Source organism: Melanotaenia boesemani, chromosome 14 (assembly GCF_017639745.1).
Source record: "Melanotaenia boesemani isolate fMelBoe1 chromosome 14, fMelBoe1.pri, whole genome shotgun sequence".
Lineage (NCBI taxonomy): Eukaryota > Metazoa > Chordata > Actinopteri > Atheriniformes > Melanotaeniidae > Melanotaenia > Melanotaenia boesemani.
In genome coordinates, this window is record NC_055695.1 from 22,394,926 (window position 1) to 22,412,857 (window position 17,932).

The 17,932-nt window shown below is 37.4% G+C and overlaps 1 protein-coding gene across 1 annotated transcript; it reads right to left on the bottom strand.

Annotated features, from left to right (window-relative positions):
- Window positions 1-2,118: 2,118 nt before the first annotated feature.
- On the bottom strand, window positions 2,119-16,691 carry rorca (RAR-related orphan receptor C a). The gene is made up of 10 exons (XM_042006162.1): window positions 16,370-16,691; window positions 9,927-10,012; window positions 9,663-9,804; window positions 9,077-9,517; window positions 8,803-8,924; window positions 8,159-8,291; window positions 7,275-7,382; window positions 6,986-7,096; window positions 5,358-5,470; window positions 2,119-5,246 (listed from the first exon to the last, which is right to left on the bottom strand). Exons 1-10 carry the CDS (start codon window positions 16,374-16,376, stop codon window positions 5,085-5,087), a joined length of 1,425 nt encoding a protein of 474 aa, XP_041862096.1. The 5' UTR covers window positions 16,377-16,691; the 3' UTR covers window positions 2,119-5,084.
- Window positions 16,692-17,932: the final 1,241 nt, after the last annotated feature.

Consider the following 17,932-nt stretch of genomic DNA (forward strand, 5'->3'; position numbering starts at 1 on the left):
TTATACCATAAATTGAAGAAAAATGTCTCAGAAGCTTTATGTAACATATATGTCACATTGGGCTCTGTTGGGTTAAAAAATCATTTAATTTATTTTCAATCAGTTTATTTAATTAGAGAAAACACAAGACAATCCATGTTCAATTTAAATTAATTTAATACATATCCATTGCATTTCTCTCCTGAAACATAAAAAAATGGTTAGGATAGAGCAATCCGTACAACTATCGAGATATATAAACAAAAGGAAAACAAAATTTTTATCAGTCATGTTTGTTAATACTTTCTTAATACATATCTATTGAATTTCTGGCCTGAAATACAAAAATGTTTTGGGTAGGGCAATTTGGGCTAGTATTAAGGTTGAAAAAATGAAAACCAAATTTTTATCAATGAAGTTTAGTTAACAGCTGAATGTGATCACAAGCTGCACATACGAATGGATTTTGGGAGCAAAATAGAGAATCTACATTTTGTCCAAAAAAGGTGTCAAAACTCACTAAACCTTTGAAAATTAAATTTATATATTCCTCAAAGAATGATTGAAATGTAATTCAAAGCCTCTTTCTTTCTTTGGAGTGCATAAAATCACTGAAGCTTTCAAGTTCAATGAGTTTGGAGGAAATTCAGCGCATAAAGGACGAGAGAGTGCAAGACAATGTTGGAGCCTTGTGATCTCAGATCCCTCAGGCAGCAGCACTGTATCAAGAATCGTCATTCATCAATATCTGATATGACCACATTGCAAAGGGATTAGGCTACTTTGGTAAATCTCAGAAGATGACACTAGAAACTTTAGTCAAAAAAAAAAAAAATAAGCCTTGTGCCAACAATGTTCAGAGGCATCAGGAACAGAGCATCAGTAGACATACCTATTATGGTCAGACAAGTTAGCATTCCAGACCTTTTTTGGAGGAAATGCACACAGCATGCTCCAGATAAAATATTAAAGAGACCATCTCTGTTATTTTATGCAACAAGTGCAAAAGCAACATATGCAACATGAACAGAACTGCCTTTAGAATCACATATTTATCAGTCATGTCTACCCAGTCTGCAACAATGCCAATCCCATTTTCTGCACACTTTAGAAAAGTGTGGGTGCATAACAAGCGGGTACAGTTACTGGATTTGCTTGCAAAAGGTCCTGATCAGTTGCCAACAGAAAATGTTTGGAGAATTTTAAAAAGAAAAAACAAAAATTGATAACCTCATAATGTTAATGCCCTTAAGTAAATTTACAAGAAAAATGTGACATAATAATATCTGAAAAGCGTAGATTTTAATATCTGATAATGGCAACATTACAAAGTAGTAAAAACTTTACTGTAATATGTTAATTCATATGTAATATGTTAGAATGCAGAGATTGATGTATATTCAAAAAAGGTCAAATATCCTGTATTGGCTGCGAATAATTACAAATAGTATTAAGTGTAAAACATTTCTTTTAAATAATATTTTTTTCTGTAGCATATTGAGTCTCATTTATTTAGGCCCCTTGTTTTATATAAGGCTGCTTCAAATCACACAAAGGTTCATTTTAGAACTACAGTTTTTCTCAGCCAAAAGAAATTGCATTTTATTTTTTCTTGTTCTGACATACTGACCTGAAAAAAAAGAAAAAGACATGTTTTGTCCCCATTTGGGCTCTAACTTTTAGTGAGCTAACAAACTCTTTGAATGCCCTTAAACTGTGTAATCCTAGACTTGACCTATAAAACAACCATACAATAAAATTCTTTTCATACCTTCATAATACCAGGGCTGATGAAACACAGTCTTTGATTTTGGCCTTTTTCCCCCCCCTTTGGCAATATTTAATAACAATAACAAGTATAAAAAGAGGAGTTAAAAAAGGAGGAAGAATATAAAGAAAAAACAAACATTCTTTTTAACTGTAAAAAGACTTTTATTACATTCTTAAATCCACATATAGTATCACCATTGTGCAATAACACTTCAGTGTGTTAAAACCTCTTAGGCTTTACAACCATGACATATCATAAATTATTTCATATTAAAATCTATTTTGATTTAATAATAAGAACCTTAAAATAGATTGTAAAGATCATAAACAGAAGGAGCATGACAAAAGACAAACTTTCAGGGAGACATCTTTAAAAACGCTCTTTAAAAAAAATAGAATTACATCTCTCCAAGACAAAAAGGACACTAACTGAGAAAAGAATAACAGTACACAAAAGGATAAAAATAAAGAAACAAAAGATCACAACAAAACCAACACAAAATTCAGAGATTATAATCCATTTTTATATATATATCTATATTTTTTTAATATCCTATTTACTCTATGACTCAAAGTCTTGCAATAATTATAATCAGACAGGGGTAAAATCTTTGATACTTCTGTAATCAAACATTCATAAGAACATGTACTGTACACAGTGATCAAGGTTTAAAGGTCTTCTATGTTGGTGCAAGGTGTCTTGCTAGCTTGACTAGGTAGGTCAGAGAGCCCAGCTATCTCCCTGAGTGACTCTAAACGGAAATGCAAGTGCAGATCACAAGTTCTGCCCTCTGGACAGTTTTTAAGCTTGCAATATGCCAGAGTATACAGACTCTTTAGAAACTAGCATGTCTAACATTCTCAGGCTCCACAAACAAAGTATTGCACTTTGTTACCATCTCTAAGTGCCATCTCGCTGTTTCAGCTGATCTGCAAAAAAGTTGTTTAAGTATTTGGTAGATTACGTTGTAAATAATATTTGTTGTGCTGGAGTGCTAGTGAAAATGACTGTAAAACATGGCAACTAAGGCCCAACACATTGAGAACAATGGGAAAGACATTATTGCACAATCCCACAATGCCACTATCTTAAGTACCAAGACAAGGGTAAAACCCACTTCAAACTATATGAAATAATGTGGTGTATGGCCAACAGCACTGTCCCAGCAGTGCAAAGCAAACCAAAGCTAAATATAACATGTTATGTTACATCCAAAATCTGTCATGTGATTGTCTTAAAATGCTTAGGATAGAAATAACATTTTCTCCAATTACAGCTACTCTTTTCTCATGGCCTCTTTAGGATACTGGTAGAAAAAAAATACCTTTTCCCCCATTTTAGAGAAAAATAATACATCTCCCTACTTCAAATTTAAACGTTTTATCTGGATAAAAGCTTGGGTATCTCCAGAGTATTTTATTTGAGATAGATCTCTATATATCCAGGGCTTCCTGGATCTGAAGGCATAAACTGATCTGAAAAGACAGAACAGCAGTGAGAGATAGGATCTCAGCACAAGAAGATCCAGCATTCCACTCTGTTATTATTATCTTTTAATATTTACTGTTTTTTGCAAAAAAATAGTTGCCATTTGTTTTTGCTTTTTCCAGCTTCTGAAGAGGCTTTCTTGTGTGAAAACAGAAATATTAACTCAGGGGGGTAGCTGATGGCTCTGCCAACCCTGTGCTGTGTCATGTAGTGTTTGGAGAAGGTGAGGTAGTATGGGGTAGTATGGGATTGGGGAGTAAAGAATAGAAGATATCATTCTTCCATCAGGACGTGTAACCTGCCCAACCTCAAAGCAGTGAGAGTTGACAGTGTCAATAAAATCCTCAGATGTCTAGGGACCTTAAATAATACCATCATCCACCTGTCTACCTTCTGTTCTTTGCCCTTTCATCCAGCCATGTAGGTGACAATGTAGCTTACTGTCATATTGCAACATCTTTCTATATTCACAAGTCTTTTCAACCAGTCGGTTGAGATGATGCTGGAAGTTTGGCCAACGGCACACATATGCAAAAGGGGCCGAGATGTGGCACTTCCACGGGACCCTCAATGAGAGAGCACTTCTCCCCCACAGTGGTCAGCCTCCCAGCACCTTGCACATTCAGCTTATCTATAGTAGGAGGGTGCATCTAGCATTTCTGTCTGGTTTAACACAAGTTTCACAGCTGGCAGTTTGACTGCAAACCCATAAAGTCCTGTGCCGATGGGTTGTTTTGGATTCTTACAAGGATACATAAGTGCTGATTAATATTTATCCAAAAAACCTCAAATCATGGACAGGATGACCTGAGCATAAACACAACATGAGTCTTTCCTCACATGGTATTCATAACTGCTCTCAATTTACACAGTTACATAGATGTTTATAGATAAATATATACTTTTTATATATATTTAAAGGAAAATACTTTTGCTATACCCCTGTGATTATCTCACTCTGTAAGTGGCATTTGCAAAGGGAAAAGGTATTTGGACTGAGGTCACTGATTGCATTGAAAAGAAAAAGAAGAACTCAGAGTTCAGTTTCATCAGTATCTGAGGGTATGCTAGTAAAAACACCTTAAACCATTTCAGCCTAAGTGCTATGTTGTGTGCTCTGAGTAAAAGTGTTTGTAGGTGCAAGGCCATAGCCAAGCTGAACATTTGCCAATGATTCAAACAGTTTAAAAACCTTGCCTGCTTATGAGTTTGATCATGGTCCCTTTAAACAGTTTGTTCACATTACAAAACTGCAAACTATGGGTGCTACCAAAAATACAGAATAAAATGAAACAATGAACTGTTACTAAAGTGAAACTGAAACAGGCATCATTACTGCAAATCTCCACAAAGTGGGTGAGGATTTCAGCTATGTACATTCTATATCAAGCCCAGGGCTGTGCTGGATGGTTAAGGGAAGAGGGGAGTACATTCAACAATCGCTTACAGGAACTGTGAGAACAATGACAATTTTTTTTTAAAAAGGAATTCAACTCAGTGAGCTGTTTAAGGTGTATCATAGAAAAATAATTTTTTTTAAATTACAAATTTTGTAGGCTACTCTTCAATAATTTTTTTACTCCTTAAAAAGGAGGTAACATGCACAGATTACCCAGCAGCAACACTTAATAATGTTAAGTTGAAGGGACTGGCTTGCAGGGCAGTGAAAGCTACTCCAGAGTTAGGAGTTTAGAGGTTAGAGGAGTGTGTGCTAAAGTGTAGCGTGCAGGACTTGTCATTGGGCTGCTGGTTAGTTTTTGCCACTGCCGGTTGCCACATTTTTGTCCTCCTCTAAAAACACCTCAATATTGTTACAAGAATCATGCCATTTGACTAAGGGACTAAATTAGCCCTCTGTGGAGTCTGGGAAGGTAATTTCACTGCCAAAAACTTCCCTGTACAGAGGAGGAAAAGTATATGCAGTCTCAGGGTGAACCAGACGGAAAAATTCCAGTTTGTCAATATGAAGATTGCAAATGGACCTCATTATGGGAAGCTTAGACACCATCTAGGAAGAAAATTAGGAAAAAAGGAAATAATTAAAAGAGAACCACACATAATAATTAAATTCATAGTGACTGAATATTAAATGAGGTCAGTAATTCTATCAGACTGGTACCTTAGCCAGCTTCTCCTCTGATTCTCCTTCTCTTTGCAGGCAGCGCTGGAGAGCCACATAAACTTTCTCCTGCAACTTCTGTATCTTCTGGACATCTGTTAGCCAGGGCCGGTCTGAAACAAAACACAGCATAGTTTGTGATAACTCTGGCAAAAAGAATCTGCAGCTGGTTGAGTTTAAAATGTGCAAATATTTTGCACTGGAATGTAAAACATAAAATTTGATACAGGCGGTTTTGTTTGTTTGCAGCTATGACTTCTCATACATAACTGCAAACAATAGTACAGAGCCCAATGAAACCCGCCTGAGAGATGACACAATTAAAAAGCCAAAGTTAAACAATGAGTGTTAAAAGATTTTAAATGGAATTTGAACTAATTGTACTTATATGGATTACTACATTACCATTGGCTTTGGTTATACAGATGTTATATTTTAAAGACTCAAGATTACTTTATTTTATAATATTAAAGAAAACCCTTTTATTTATAGTCACTGTAACGTTTTAAGAGTAACAGTGACATAAATTTGGTCCTGCCCTGAACTTCTACACTGAACATTACAGAGGGGTAAATATGATTTCCACTGGCCTTTACAACTTAAACCAAAGTAGAGCAAAAGATGTGAAGACAAGACTAAGACATTACCCAAAATGTTTGCCAAGTCAAAGAAGATCAGACAATGAGGAAGGAGAGAGTGGAACAATGTACATGGTGTCTGAGTAACAACTGCCTTTTAATGTTCGTGAAAGAGCTCTTCCTTCTGGCATAACATGGCAGTGAGCTAAACTGGGTGGCACAGTGGTTTTCTCTTGAGATAGTTTCACACTGGTTGGTGCAAAGATGGGACTGTTGAGTCCAAATTCAGTGTTGTGTTTGAATTTTAACTGTAGTGGTTTCAAGGTTCAAATGGCTGAGAACAATGTTACATTTAACAAACAATGAACAGTTGTAACTGAGAGTTTTGTGAAAACAATGACTTTAATTGGGAGAATTTTATCACACCCCAAATTAAGTGTTGTGGCTCAATAAAGGTAGTTACTGTGTGAGTTTACTTCATGTAAATGCAGAGAGCTCTTGACCACACATGGTATATCATAGATATGGGCTCCAGTGGTAAGTAATACCTTTGAGCTCACCACTGCAACTTGACAAAGGTATCAAATGGCTCAGGAAATACACGGCGAAAATGTCAGAACCATCTTATCTAAGAAAGGCTTGCTCCACTTCTCTTGTTTCCTTTTAAATTTAAACTATGACCAAAGTCTGTAAAGTCACTGAAATGGTAAGAGTCAAGCTGCAAGCTTTTATCAGACTACAATGTATTGAGCACTAAAATAACACAGTAATTTAAATTATTTAATAAACTTTACTCATTTTAAAGAAATGAACGTTTTAACATAGAAAGGTAATTGGAACATATTTTTAATCCATAACTGGAAGGAAGTTTTCACTTACTGAAAGTAATAAATCAGTCGGTGTGTTTGAAACCTGTCCAGTAACTTTTACAATGCTGTCAAATGTTTAAAGTTTACTGACTCATAACACTGTAATTTCCAGTTGTAACACATGCTAGTTTTACCGGTTTAGCGTGAAGTGACCGTCATTTTGTTAGAAAGTTAATCTCACCTGGTGAGAGGAGTACAGCAGCACTGAAGAGAGCCATCTCTTCGTCAGTCATCTGTATACGGCTCAAGCTTTTAGCCAAGTCAAACACTGCACTCACAAGGTCATCGCAGCCTTAGGGGGAAGCGAAGCAACAACAAAAAAGAGTCATCAAAACAGAAAGCACTCATTGTGATGATTGTGACAGTGACGTAAAACACCTGAAAGGTTCACCTCAAACGGCCTGTTCATCCTTCTAAAGTTTATACAATAAAAAGAGGAAGACAGAAAGATACTAAATGTGCTGACTCACCGAGAGCTTTGAAAAGCTGAGCGGTGGCAAACTTTCCATCAAAAAGCAATGTATTATTGATGGGGTTATAGGCCCGACACATACGGATCAGAAGAACATCCATACATCCTGTTGACACACAAAAGAGTAATGACATTTACTTATTTAAATGGACGCTGTTCTGAAGACATGAGAAAGACAAAAACACATTTTGACTACTACATTTTAAAATAAATAAATAAATGATTAGTTGAATACAGTATACTCCATATATTATAAAATCAAAACCTTTTTAGTTACAAAAGATTAGAAACTAAATTACATAATCAAGGCAAACCTATAAATCTTGTGGCACCTTAAAGTGTCACTCAGGCGTGACAGATTACATAAAGGTGCGGCAGTTTGTTTTTGCACTTCAGATTGAATCGCTGTATTAGTTTATTGTAATGCAATGTGATAAAACCTCTGTGAACTTTTTTTTAAATAAAGAAAGAAACCATCTTGGCTTAAAAAAATAACTGTCAGTGTTATATTTTGTCTGATTTGGTGTTTTTGGCATTCATTGGAAAAAAAAACAACTAATATCTGTTTCAAATTTCCAATACATATAAATACTGACAACACACAAGCTTGTGAATAGAGAGAGCGGCGCAAACGAAGCTGCATGATTAAAACAAAGCTGACCATTATTTAGATATGAACAACTATGCACCTTTGTAAGTCATTCTGCAAGCATGTGATACTGGAAGTCTGTGAAGTCAGCTATCACTTGAGAGTAACATGACAACAACTATCTTTGTCACAACTGGGATTGTGCAGAGTGGTAAACAAATACATCACTGGCTATGAAAACTGTGGAACTGATTGTAGCCTGCAGGGTGTGCTAATTAGTGTCATGCACTGACCTGCTTTGAGGAGGATAATCTGATCGTTCTGACAGAGGTCCATGAAGCCGGAGATGCGCTTGGCGAACTCTACCACATACTGGATAGCATTGGTGATGTGAATAGAACATTGTTGCCACATCACCTCAGCTGACTGCAAGAGAAAGAATCATACAGTAAGACTCTGTAAGGACTGCAGCACCTGACAAACACTATAAAAGTTTTACTTTGTTCTTTCATTTGGCCCAAATCAGTGCCTAATGAACTGTCCACAACTGCAGTAAGTCTGATAATATTTAAAACATCTACTTAAGGGCTCCAACCTTGACAAAAGAGACAAAAATAATCATATGTTGGAGACATATGATAACAACAAACGTCATTTAGAGGATGAATTTTGACAACAGGAAGGGAACACTTCTCTTTGTTTTATGAAACTTCCTTTTATAAGTTTTGTTGTTATTGTTTGCACAAGGTCAAACACTGACATTACTTATTTAACCTCAGGACAGCATGCACTGTAGAGATAGTAAATATTTTCTTTGATGAGAACTTTTTATATGTATAGATTTAAATTTTACTGTTTAGTTTAATTGTATATCCATGATGATAAAAAGCAATCTGTTAGCTGTACAATCGTTAAGATTATTACGTCTAATGTTTACCTTGGTCTGGTATGAGCGTGTCTCCTCTGGACTGTACAAGGTCCATGCCATTCTCTTCAGCTCTTCTGCACCGTACTGGCTTGTCTCAATATGGGACTTTACCACACTCTGGGTTATACGTTCTAAATAGAGAAAGGTCTTATTTAACTTTTTTTTTGTACAACTTGAAAGAAGACAAATTATCCTTTAAGGGTATCTTTAAACTAAACAAAAACAAAACAAAACAAAAACACACGTGTGGCATTGGCCAGGTATTAAAGTGGTTACTACTGACCTATGTCAAGCAGGGAGCAGCCCTCTGGCAGAGGGTTGAGGATAGCATGTGAGAAGAGTCCAGAATCGTGCAATAGCTGGTACTCATGCTTGATGCTGTGGTTCCCGTCAACAAAGTCCAAGTTGGTCTGTTCTGGTGAGCTTTGAGAGGATGAGCTGCTGCCTCCACTTCCTCCCAGCATGTCCAGGTTACAATACTCTCCACCTGCATCTTCTGGGGTCAGCGGCAGATCAAAAAGCAGGCCTTCCGGCAGCGTTGTGATATCGTCCAGGTCGCTGAGTGTGGCACTGGAGCCTCTCCTGTAGGTGCGGCCGTGGTCAGCCATGTCACTGTTCTCCTCGCGGGAACCAACCCCTGCACACTCCTGGGACTGCTGGTGTTTCTGGACCTCTGCATACAGGCTGTCACGCTGCTTCTTGGACATACGACCAAACTTCACGGCTGCAACAGGAAAGTGTAGAGATAAAACTTAATTTCTTTGAGAAAGAGGGCTGAAGAAAGAATATATGACTCATTTAGCATGATCAGAAAAAGGAAGGTGGAAACTCTTGAGGTAATTAAATATAGATCAAGCAAATGAACTCACCGTCACGACTCATGCCCAGAGCGAGACACTTCTGCAGCCTGCAGTGCTGACAACGATTACGGTTGGTCCGGTCAATTAGGCAATTCCTTTGCCGTGAGCAGGAGTACATAGCATTGTTCTGCTGGCTGCGTCGAAAGAAACCCTACAAACAAAGACAGAAGCTATATGGGAATCTGGATGCTCAATGAATATTGTAGACTGATGATTAGACTTGGTAGAATCACCCACCCTGAAACTTACTACTTTCAGAAATAGATAACTCACCTTGCAGCCTTCACAGGTGATGACACCATAGTGAATTCCTGATGACTTGTCCCCACAGATTTTACACGGAATCACTTCTATTTGAGCTATTAAAAAAAAAAGAGAGAGAGAGAGAGAATAATAGAGACGAACATGTTATTAGGGAATGACTGTTTTGTTTTTCAGGAAAAACGTGTAAATGTAAGAGTTTACTGCTTCTCTGTAATGCAGAACTGAATGAATTTCAGACTACTAGACAAACACGGCACAAAGCAAGAAAAAATATTTTATTAGTCCCTCACAAACTTTGATGGGTCTTTTATTTCATTTTCTTGTTGCACTGTCAAAACAACACATCTATTAATTGAGAAAGTAACAGCTTTATCTATTAAAAAAACACCTGTTAAAAGCAGCTTTGTAATAACAGCAACAAGTGCAAAAATTATTCCTTTGAAGATGTTGTACAGTAGACAACATGATGTTAACATGCATGAAAAAAATCCAACCCACAGGTATATCACAAGTCTTTCCAGGTATTCTGAGACTGAAAGCTTTTTGATGCCAGTCTCAAAACATTTAACATTTGCTTTTTAGGCTTATCATGATGACTGCATTTATTGTCAATATAACCCCTCTAACATATCAAAATAAAGGAAAGAGAAAAAATTTGATTCAAGATTAAAGATTCAAGATCTTCACTGTCATTATGCAAACATAATGAAATTTTAAAGTCTCTCGGCTTTGTACACATAAATAAGAAAATAGAAATATAACAGGCACACAAATAAGTAAAAAATTAAGATATGAAATATATAAAAGACATAACAACACCTCTCTATTTCCAGAAAATGAGAACATTTCACAGCAGACAGTAATATTTACAATGTGGGTAAAGTGCATCCTAGTGCAAGAATGGAGGTCTGTGTGTGTGTGTGGAGGGTTGGGTGCATGTGTGCAATCACTGGTGGGCGGGATGTAAGTGTTTAACTACACTACAAATAATTATATTATTTGATGGCAGAAAGAAACCAGAGAAGTGTCAACAATCCAAGGGAAACTGTGTATAGACTATACACCTTGTGGTCATTGTGGACGCCTGAGCCTTCTTACTCAAGAACAGCCTGTTCTTTCATTATGTTGTTTATCTAAGGAGCTGGGCCTCCTTAAGCCCAGAATAGCAGGTCAATTGCATTAGCTGAGGCCTGAGGTTATAAAGTTTCATGGCTCTCACTTATTCTACCTCTTCTTTACCAGAATGGGCAAGATGTTAGCAGGTTAACAAAGGCATACTGCCTTATTGAGTCCTCCAAGGCCCACAATTGTAGCCCATTAAGTAACTGCAAGTGACTATTATTGTGTTTTGTCAAAAGCTGCAAGGTGTCAAATAATCCCGAAAAAGTCACACTGGGTTTTAGGTAACCCGTTAAAGCACAGAATATACTTTAACTGGTCTTCACAGTCTTTGGAAAATTGCTATTTTCTAAAGGCAATTTTATAAACTACTCACAACCAACCAATCACATGAGTCACCGTGCGTGGGGAAAGATGTGCGTCACACATTGAACCAAAGCAAAAGAGATTAGCAACTGACATTATTCTGAAAATTCTGACTTAAGAAAATAGAAATCTGCCAATATGATATGTTTCCTGTTCATCTTTTGCACTGCAGAACATGTGGCTTTTTTAAGTGACTTTATGCGCCAGAATAAGCTGATGAGCTCCAACTGAGGGATATAAATAAATAAAGGCCAGTGGAAAAAAAAAAAAAAGAAAAAAAATCCAATTCTCCTTTGCTCCCTTTCTCCCTCCCCCCACAGAGCCTAACCCCACCCCCTCTTCTTCAACCTGTTATATAACCACCGTCTGGCTGCCTTCCACGAACACACTCATTCAAAGGTGGTTGTCATGGCAAAAGTGTGGCAATCCATCCCTGTCTTCCTGCAATCCGATTGGTTTCTGAGTGGGAGGTTTTGCTTGGGACTCGCTGCCTCAACTGCCAGTCAGCTGAGTGGCACAGTCAGGACCAAAAAGCAGGAACTGCTCCACTGACACAGTTTTCCATTCAGCAGAGGAGGCGGGGCCAAAGTTGGCAGCCTCACAAGGAACACAATGTGGTTTCTTACAGGTTTTAAGGTGGAACCAGATCAGGCCCAGTCTTTAAGAGAGTTTAGATGCCTTAATTTTGTTTAGAAAGACAACATGTAAGAGTTAATTAGAGAATGGCACTAAAGGACCCGTTGAGCCTGCACCACTGGAGATTTTAGAAGTGGTGCAACATCTGAAAATATTTCTACAATTACCTCGTACAGTAAGCTGTATGTAGGGGGGGGCAAATATAGCTCATAGTAGCTCCTCAACTTGTTGCAGCATGTCAACTATTTGTGTGTAATTTCAGATGTGTTTGAGCAAGACCGTAAATCTATTTTTACTCTGGTGCAGTTCACTGCATAGAAATTTCATCTGATGTTCTGGGCTACTGGAAAATTAATGCTGCACAATCCATAACACTGCATCAAAGTATGCAATGTTTAGTGTAAATATGTGCAGTAGAGTGCAACTATTTTATAGCTAAATCACAATCACACAGCTAATTTATTCTCAATAGTTATTTAGAGAACATCTATTAATCTTTGCTCCCAGACAAAACCAGGAAAATAACATTTCTGTCAGATTATGCTGGAAGCAGATGTATAAATATGTCTGTTGTAGACACAATACAATCATAGTTTGGGTGTCCGTTCAATTGAGTAGTTACCACATGCACATTTCTGTCCTTGTATTTCAACAAAAAAACATGAATTATTTAAGTATGACTGAAAATAATTATCTAATCTCCTCTTGTGGAACAAAAATTAGGTCTATCTTATCTTAATACAGGCTTGAATACTAGACCTCCAGTGAAAGCATGACTAAAATAAATCTTCAAAATGCTGCTATATTTTTTTAGCTGGGGTCAGAAAACTTTTTTATTATATTGGCGGTAAATATTTCAAAGCACTTTTGCACAGAAGTCATTTAGTCAATGTGTTGCTGTGTCAGTTTCTATTGGTCAGCACTTTTTATCAGTGCTGTAAAGCCTCATCGAGTGAGACTTTGTCCTCTTATCCAAGCTAGTCAAACAGAGTCCAATGTCCTATTTACCTTGCACTTTACATTTACCTAACTTACTGTATACTTAACCTAATTTCTGACATATAAGAAGAATTGTGCAACATTCTAAATAGCTGGCTTTTCAGCAGCGGAACTTGGTGCATTCGATTTTCATAAAACAAATACTCATGACACCCACCCTGCCATGAGTTTGCCGCTCAGTTTTCACATACCGGTCAATGCAAGGCTTCAATTACTACCTGTTTTCCTATACAACTTCAGTATGCAAAACTAGATTTCCTCTATAACTCCTCCGACTAACCTACCAAAAGAACACAGGTAGTACAATATGCCCCGACATTAACCCCAAACTCTTTAAAAATGCTCTGCAGGTTCAGAAACATACTCAGTAGATGCAGTGGTGTAAGAGAGGTGTTAGTGTACACCGTGTTCTTTGCACGGTCCTGCCTCTTACAGGTATGGAAATCCCGTAAAATTTCTCACAGAAAAGTGAGAAAAAATGTGGTCAAACCTGACACTAAAAATGTATAACTGTATATAAATGAAAACCATTTAAACTGAGTCTATCAAACACTAAACAGCAACCATACCAGATGAACATACTTATTAAAAAAAAGAGTGCAAACCACTTTATTTTACTGATCTACATATAAAGATTCTGCTTTCTCACTTTTCTTCTTTTTAATATACATGCTGAAAAACAGAACTACACCTGCCACAGAACTGGGCCACATACTGTAATACCACACCTCTGATCAGGAAAGATAAAGTGCATTAATTTGGCCATGCTGCAGCTGCTGGTCAAAGTCCAAATCCAAATGGGCCTCTGCTACACAAGCAAAATCAGACTGAGGAATTCAGTTCACAGCATGCAGTTTTGCAGGCTGCACCCAACGACTGAGACATGTTTCTGAGCATAAGCACAAAATCACTCACCTTGAATTAAAATCACTCTGTGCCTGTTTAAATGTCAGTATCTTCTTTCATACTTTTAAGAGATAGAACCTATCAAAGAGATAGTCATTGAAGGCCATTTTTAACATAAATACAAGCTACTTCCTTCTGGTCTGTGCCTGTCTGTTCCTCCAGCTACAAAAAACAGATACAAGTTTTCCTTTGTGCCTCTCTCCATCTGGGTTCTAAATGCCAAGGAGGGAAAGAGGTAACCACTCTGTGCTGCAGAGACTTCACACCTCTATTTATTGGTTATATATTTTTTTACTATGTGCCTTGTTTTTAAATAATTTAGACTGAGCACTGGGCACATCTGTTTTAATTAGCTGCTCATAACTTGTATTTTGTATGCTTTATGTTTCTTACGTCATATCTTTTAAGTGATGTGACGGATGATTGCACATGTCTGCTGCACACCAAATTGCCCTTGTGATAGTGATGCCACACTGAGACATAACTCAATATGGTGTCTTGAAGATGCTGAAGAGAAAAATATTATGTTTTGGCATTCTCACAACACAAAATAGCACCCAGATACATTTTCAGATTGCAGCGTTTTGCTTGCGTTCTAACAGACAGGTTGTGTGAATGATTAAAGCTTTACATAGGGGTAATGGAATCTTAGCATGTGGTTGTCAGAGAGAAAGGGCACCTTGACACATACAGTAACTTGCTGTGAACTTCCCCAAGGCTGCTCTCTCAACAGATAGTGACTTTGAGGCTGAGCTCAGCACAGCAGTGTCCTTGGAGAGCAGAGAGCCAGCTCTCCTGTTCACGGCCACATATCATTCAGCTAACTCAGTTCTACTAAGCACAAATGCTAAAGCAGCTTTATTGAGCTTTGTTTATTTGATCCCATTGCCTCACAGCTGCCTAACCTCTTTATGCAACAGTTTACAAAAATAGTCCCCTAATAAACAAGTACAGGGACATTGTTAACAACCATGTCTTAATAAAAACAAGGAAAAAAAGGAGAAACAAATCTCTACAATGTTCCACACAAGGTTTTGATTTTTCTCTCATTGTACTATTTGTCTTGATACTACAAACAATGTGCTATTTTTTTTACAAGCGCAGATTGTCCAGCCATGCTTCACTGCAATGATATACAATCTTGATGTCTGTAACTTTAGCTGGCAGAGGAAGCTGAGCTCAGCTGAACCCTGCTGTGCTTCACTGGTAAAAGTAGGCTTGCTGTGCCCATTTCCGGCTTGTTTCAATAGTACATGATGGTCTGACATCATGGCAAATCTAATCCTTTTGAAAAAAAAAATATTGTTAGAAATCAAAATTGTTAAGGCTTATCAAAAATCGATTTTTTTGCCATTTCTAATTAATAGAAATGCTATTGGTACTTTTTAATGTAAATGAAACTAATAAAAGTTCTTCCAGTAAGGCTTCTGTGTATTTAAGACTTTTTCCTGAACCACTTATTTAAACTATCAATGTTGTTTAATCAGTAATGACGGCATACCATACATACCCTTCCACACACACACACACACACACACATTTTATGCACACTTGCTGTAATCTTCAATGACAGAACTAGGTCAATGGAACACCTCCTCTCCCTCTCTGCTCACATTGACCACCATACTGCTGATACAGAAAACAAAAGCACGCCGGCTGATCAGCTAACTGTGATAGACAACACGAACTAAACCAAAATTTAACGCACTAAGACACAAAAACAAGATACGCACAGAAATGGGCTAGATAAGAAATGCTGAAAATACAAGTGCAAAATTCATGGAATTACAGTAAAGTTATTTTGGATACTTTTGAGTTGTTTTAATACATGTTTTTCCACACAAAACACAGAAAATGTGCAAAAAATGAACTACTTATTCAACACAAACAGTCCCTGCCAGCAGATTTTAATGCGGTCTGACAGCCCATGAATCACTCCGCTCACTACCTCCCTTTCCTCTGTCTTACATAACTGGAGTCAGTGGCTCACCGGCGAAAATAAAGTAGCCTGACCGATAATTTAACACTTCTACAAATAACAGGCGAGACAAAGTGGGGCAAATGCACAAACCGTTGCAGCTACTGAACTACGAGTATATTTATTATTCTACCCATATGCGTTTTTAAAAAATGTGATAAAAAGAAAAAAAATAGTCCAATTTTAAACACTCTCGTCGTTCGCCTGTTAAAATTAAACATAATCGAAGTAATTTTAAAAGTCTACACGGTGAAAAAGGCTATTTTAATTTTTATAAAGATTCAAGAAACATTTTATTCCTGCGCATGTATTTGTTCCACTTCATGCCTGCAGTCGACGCACTTAGGACTCCACAGCGCCTTTTCTCTAATGTTACCTAAAAGTTGCTTTAAGTGCAAACACCGGTGAGTAAATTCTAACAAACGCAACAATCGCACAGCAAACTCACCTCTCATTTTGGTGGTGAAGTTTAACCAGTTCTTGGGAACATGTATCTCCAGGTGGAAAAGAAGCCAAAAATCACAAAGACTGACGCGCAGTTATTCGCTCCAACCGGGAGCAGATGAGAACTGTCACAACAAATCCTCATATGGATTCTCTACTCTTTCTTCATACACGTTGACCTTAAACAGGCATAAACCGCAGTGCTGTGTCTCGACTTAGTAGATTCTCTCAGCTCCTAACACTTGTAATAAATTGCAGCGATATAATAAGAAGTAGCGGCTCTTCTTCCAGCTCTCTTCAGCTCTGCGTCTCGCTCCAACCTAGTTTCGGCGCGTGGACTACACATGATCCTCACCCAACGGTCCGCCCGCCTCGTGCCCCGTGAGCTGACGCGCGCGCCACCCCCACACGCGCACTTTAAGGAGGCTCTCGCGTGCGTGGGAAAGTGTGGCAGTGTGTCAGTTCAGACCAGCAGTCACTCAGCGTGGGAACTATTTAATAATAAGCACTCATTTATTTTCCTGGAGGATCATTTTCTCTTTCACCCGCAGCGCCTTTTCATTTTCAGCTCCGCCATCATGGAAGTTTATTATGGCCTCCAGGCTAATAGAAAACAACACAACCTATGTTTCCATCCGAACAAAACAAAACACCTTTTAATGTTGATAATTTATTATTTGATTAAATGTATATGAAAAAAAGAGAGATTTTTTTTGTATTGTTTACATTGAAGGTCATAACAATAATTAAAACTGAGTTGTATTTCTAATTGAGTTGGCTTGTGTTATACCAAAAGGAATGACAATTTAGTCTATTATCTTAAAGAAAAGACCATGGTATTTATGATGAGGTAAGACTACTTTAATTGTGTTTATAGGTATTGTAGCACTGTAATTGTTTCAGCATGGCTTTTATCTTAAATATTCATTGTATGACATAAAAGGGGCTAATTTCCCTGGTTTGCAAATTAATTAGCTGTATATGTGACAACAGAAGCCATGTCCTCAGTTTTCATTTGGTAGGATGGAGGATTGGAGGAACTTGTAATTATATCACAGGATTAACTAGCACTAATCTTGGCTGAGGAATTAGTGTGCGCACAGGTTGTTTGCTGTGCTGCTTTTAATTTTGCTTTCAATTTTGTATGCAATACTTTTATTTCCAGGTAAAACTGGGCCTTTTAAAGTTGTAGGAAAATCTTTTAACCCCAAAACATTGATGAGTAATCCTCTGTGTATTTTTTTTAAATCATACCAAATATAAATAAACAAAAACAGGGGGCAGCGTCTTATAATAATGTAGCCTGTCTGTACTTCTATGGATTTAAAGTATATCGCAGTTCACTGGGTTAGTGTGGATTCTTGTGGTTTCTTTTTTTTTGTTTTTTTTTTTTTGTGAGTGGGTTTATGCATACAAAATAGAACAGTAAAACCGAGCTGGCACACAACGGTCAAACAAAAGCGAAACCTATTGATAAGAGTTCTGATGAAAATAATTGATTTGCAGGCGTGGGCAAGATGACGAGTGTATCATGTAACTTAGGCACAGTTATGAAATGAGGAGAAGA

Coding starts and splice junctions, on each gene's coding strand:
- rorca (XM_042006162.1), bottom strand. Junction 8,292..8,802: donor CACGCTCATACCAGACCAAG/GTAAACATTAGA, acceptor TTTCTCTTGCAG/TCAGCTGAGGTGATGTGGCA. Junction 5,471..6,985: donor TGCTGTACTCCTCTCACCAG/GTGAGATTAACT, acceptor GTTTTGTTTCAG/ACCGGCCCTGGCTAACAGAT.